Genomic DNA, 1553 nt, shown 5'->3' with positions numbered 1-1553 from the left:
ACCCTGAACACAACGTGACCTTTGACCCCTGCTGTGGCTCCACCCTGGTGGTGTTTGGGTCAAACCCTACGACACTAGTTTACAGCCTTTAAGGAGGTTTGGTCCAAACTTAAGCCCAAAACAACCAGTCGGCACGATGCGTCAGAACCAACTGGTCCAGAACTGGGATCCAGGCTGACTCATCCACATTCATCAAACTGGGTCCAGTCAGCCCCAGAACAGAACCTGCTGGTTGTTTTCAGATTCCTGCTGCAGAAACAGAACATTTAGCTTTTTTATCCAGCTGGAAACTGGACCAGAACCAGGAAACTGGACCAGAACCAGGAAACTGGACCAGAACCAGGAAACCAGACCTGAATCTTAAAACCAGACCTGAACCTTAAAACAAGACCTGAACCAGGAAAATGGCTTGTAAAGGAACCAAAAACTTGTTGGACCAGCAGGTCAGAGGAGCCCAACTGGTCCAGAACAAACAAACAAACAAACAAACAAACAAACAGATCTCTGTAATCGTGTCAGATTGTCAGATTGTCAGATTATTCATGGTTTAATCCCTGAAAATAAAATCTTTCTGGTCCCCAGGTGCAGACAGAACCTCCTGGTGATCTGTACCAGAACCAGAACTTTCCAGAACCTCCTGTGTTTTTTAATGTTGAAACTGTCCAAAATAAAATCGGGCACGACAAACAATATTTCTGTTCAATAATCGGATTTAATCCCATAAATAAGATCAACTAAAGTTTAATTTAGCTTCAAATGTCATGTTTTAATTTAAAGAAATATAGAATGTTTATTTTATGAACATTATCCTGAAAGTTTGACTCTTTTCTTGTGAACCAAAACAAGTGAAAGCGGCAGAACCCGGACTTGAGGTTCGGTTCGGTTCTCACCGTGCAGTTGGCAGCTTTGCTCTCCAGGCTCTGCAGGGTCGGGCTGATCCAGCAGAACCCGAGGATGAAGAGGCTCAGGACCCCGCAGGCGATCAGGAACAAGCCCAGCCGGATGCTCCGGTCCTCCGCCTCCGAGTACTCGGAGGAGACCCGGATCTTCGCCATGGAGGCTCCGCGGAGCCCTGCTCCTGCATGGAGGAGGAGGAGGACCGGGAGGAGGAGGAAGAGGAGGAGGAGGAGGACCGAGAGGAGGAGGAGCAGGAGGACTGTTTCATGTCCCCTCCCTCCGTCCTCACCGCGGCTACATTTTAATAACCCTCCTCTTCCTCACTTTTCTACTCCGCTCTGCTGAAACTTACAACAACAACAACAACAACAACAACAACAACAACAACAACTCAAATAAATCTCAATGACCTGTATAAATAAAGGCTGGATTTAAAAAAATGTATATCTATCTCTGACAGCTGCACGTCATTATGAAATCTGTTCAAAAAGCTAAAATTATCAAAGACAAAACAACAACAGCTAAAACCAGAACAGCAGCTAAAACCAGCGAAACAACTGAAACAGAAAATGAGCACAAAAGAGCAGCGAAACCGTCAGAAGCAGTAGCCCTGTCCAGGTGTCCCTGTGATGGACTGAGACCTGTCCAGGTGTCCC

The 1553-nt window shown here is 46.3% G+C and overlaps 1 protein-coding gene across 1 annotated transcript in view; it reads right to left on the bottom strand.

Moving 5' to 3' along the window:
- Window positions 1-1055, bottom strand: part of LOC119428097 (calcium-activated potassium channel subunit beta-4) — a 17277-nt gene extending 16222 nt beyond the window's left edge. The window contains exon 1 of the mRNA XM_037695738.1: window positions 891-1055. Within this exon, the coding sequence (XP_037551666.1) occupies window positions 891-1055 (165 nt within the window). The remainder of the gene's footprint in view (window positions 1-890) is intronic.
- Window positions 1056-1553: the final 498 nt, after the last annotated feature.

Source organism: Nematolebias whitei, chromosome 22 (assembly GCF_014905685.2).
Source record: "Nematolebias whitei isolate Nwh7 chromosome 22, NemWhi1, whole genome shotgun sequence".
Classification (NCBI taxonomy): Eukaryota; Metazoa; Chordata; class Actinopteri; order Cyprinodontiformes; family Rivulidae; genus Nematolebias; species Nematolebias whitei.
This window is presented reverse-complemented; position numbering and strand designations above follow the sequence as displayed.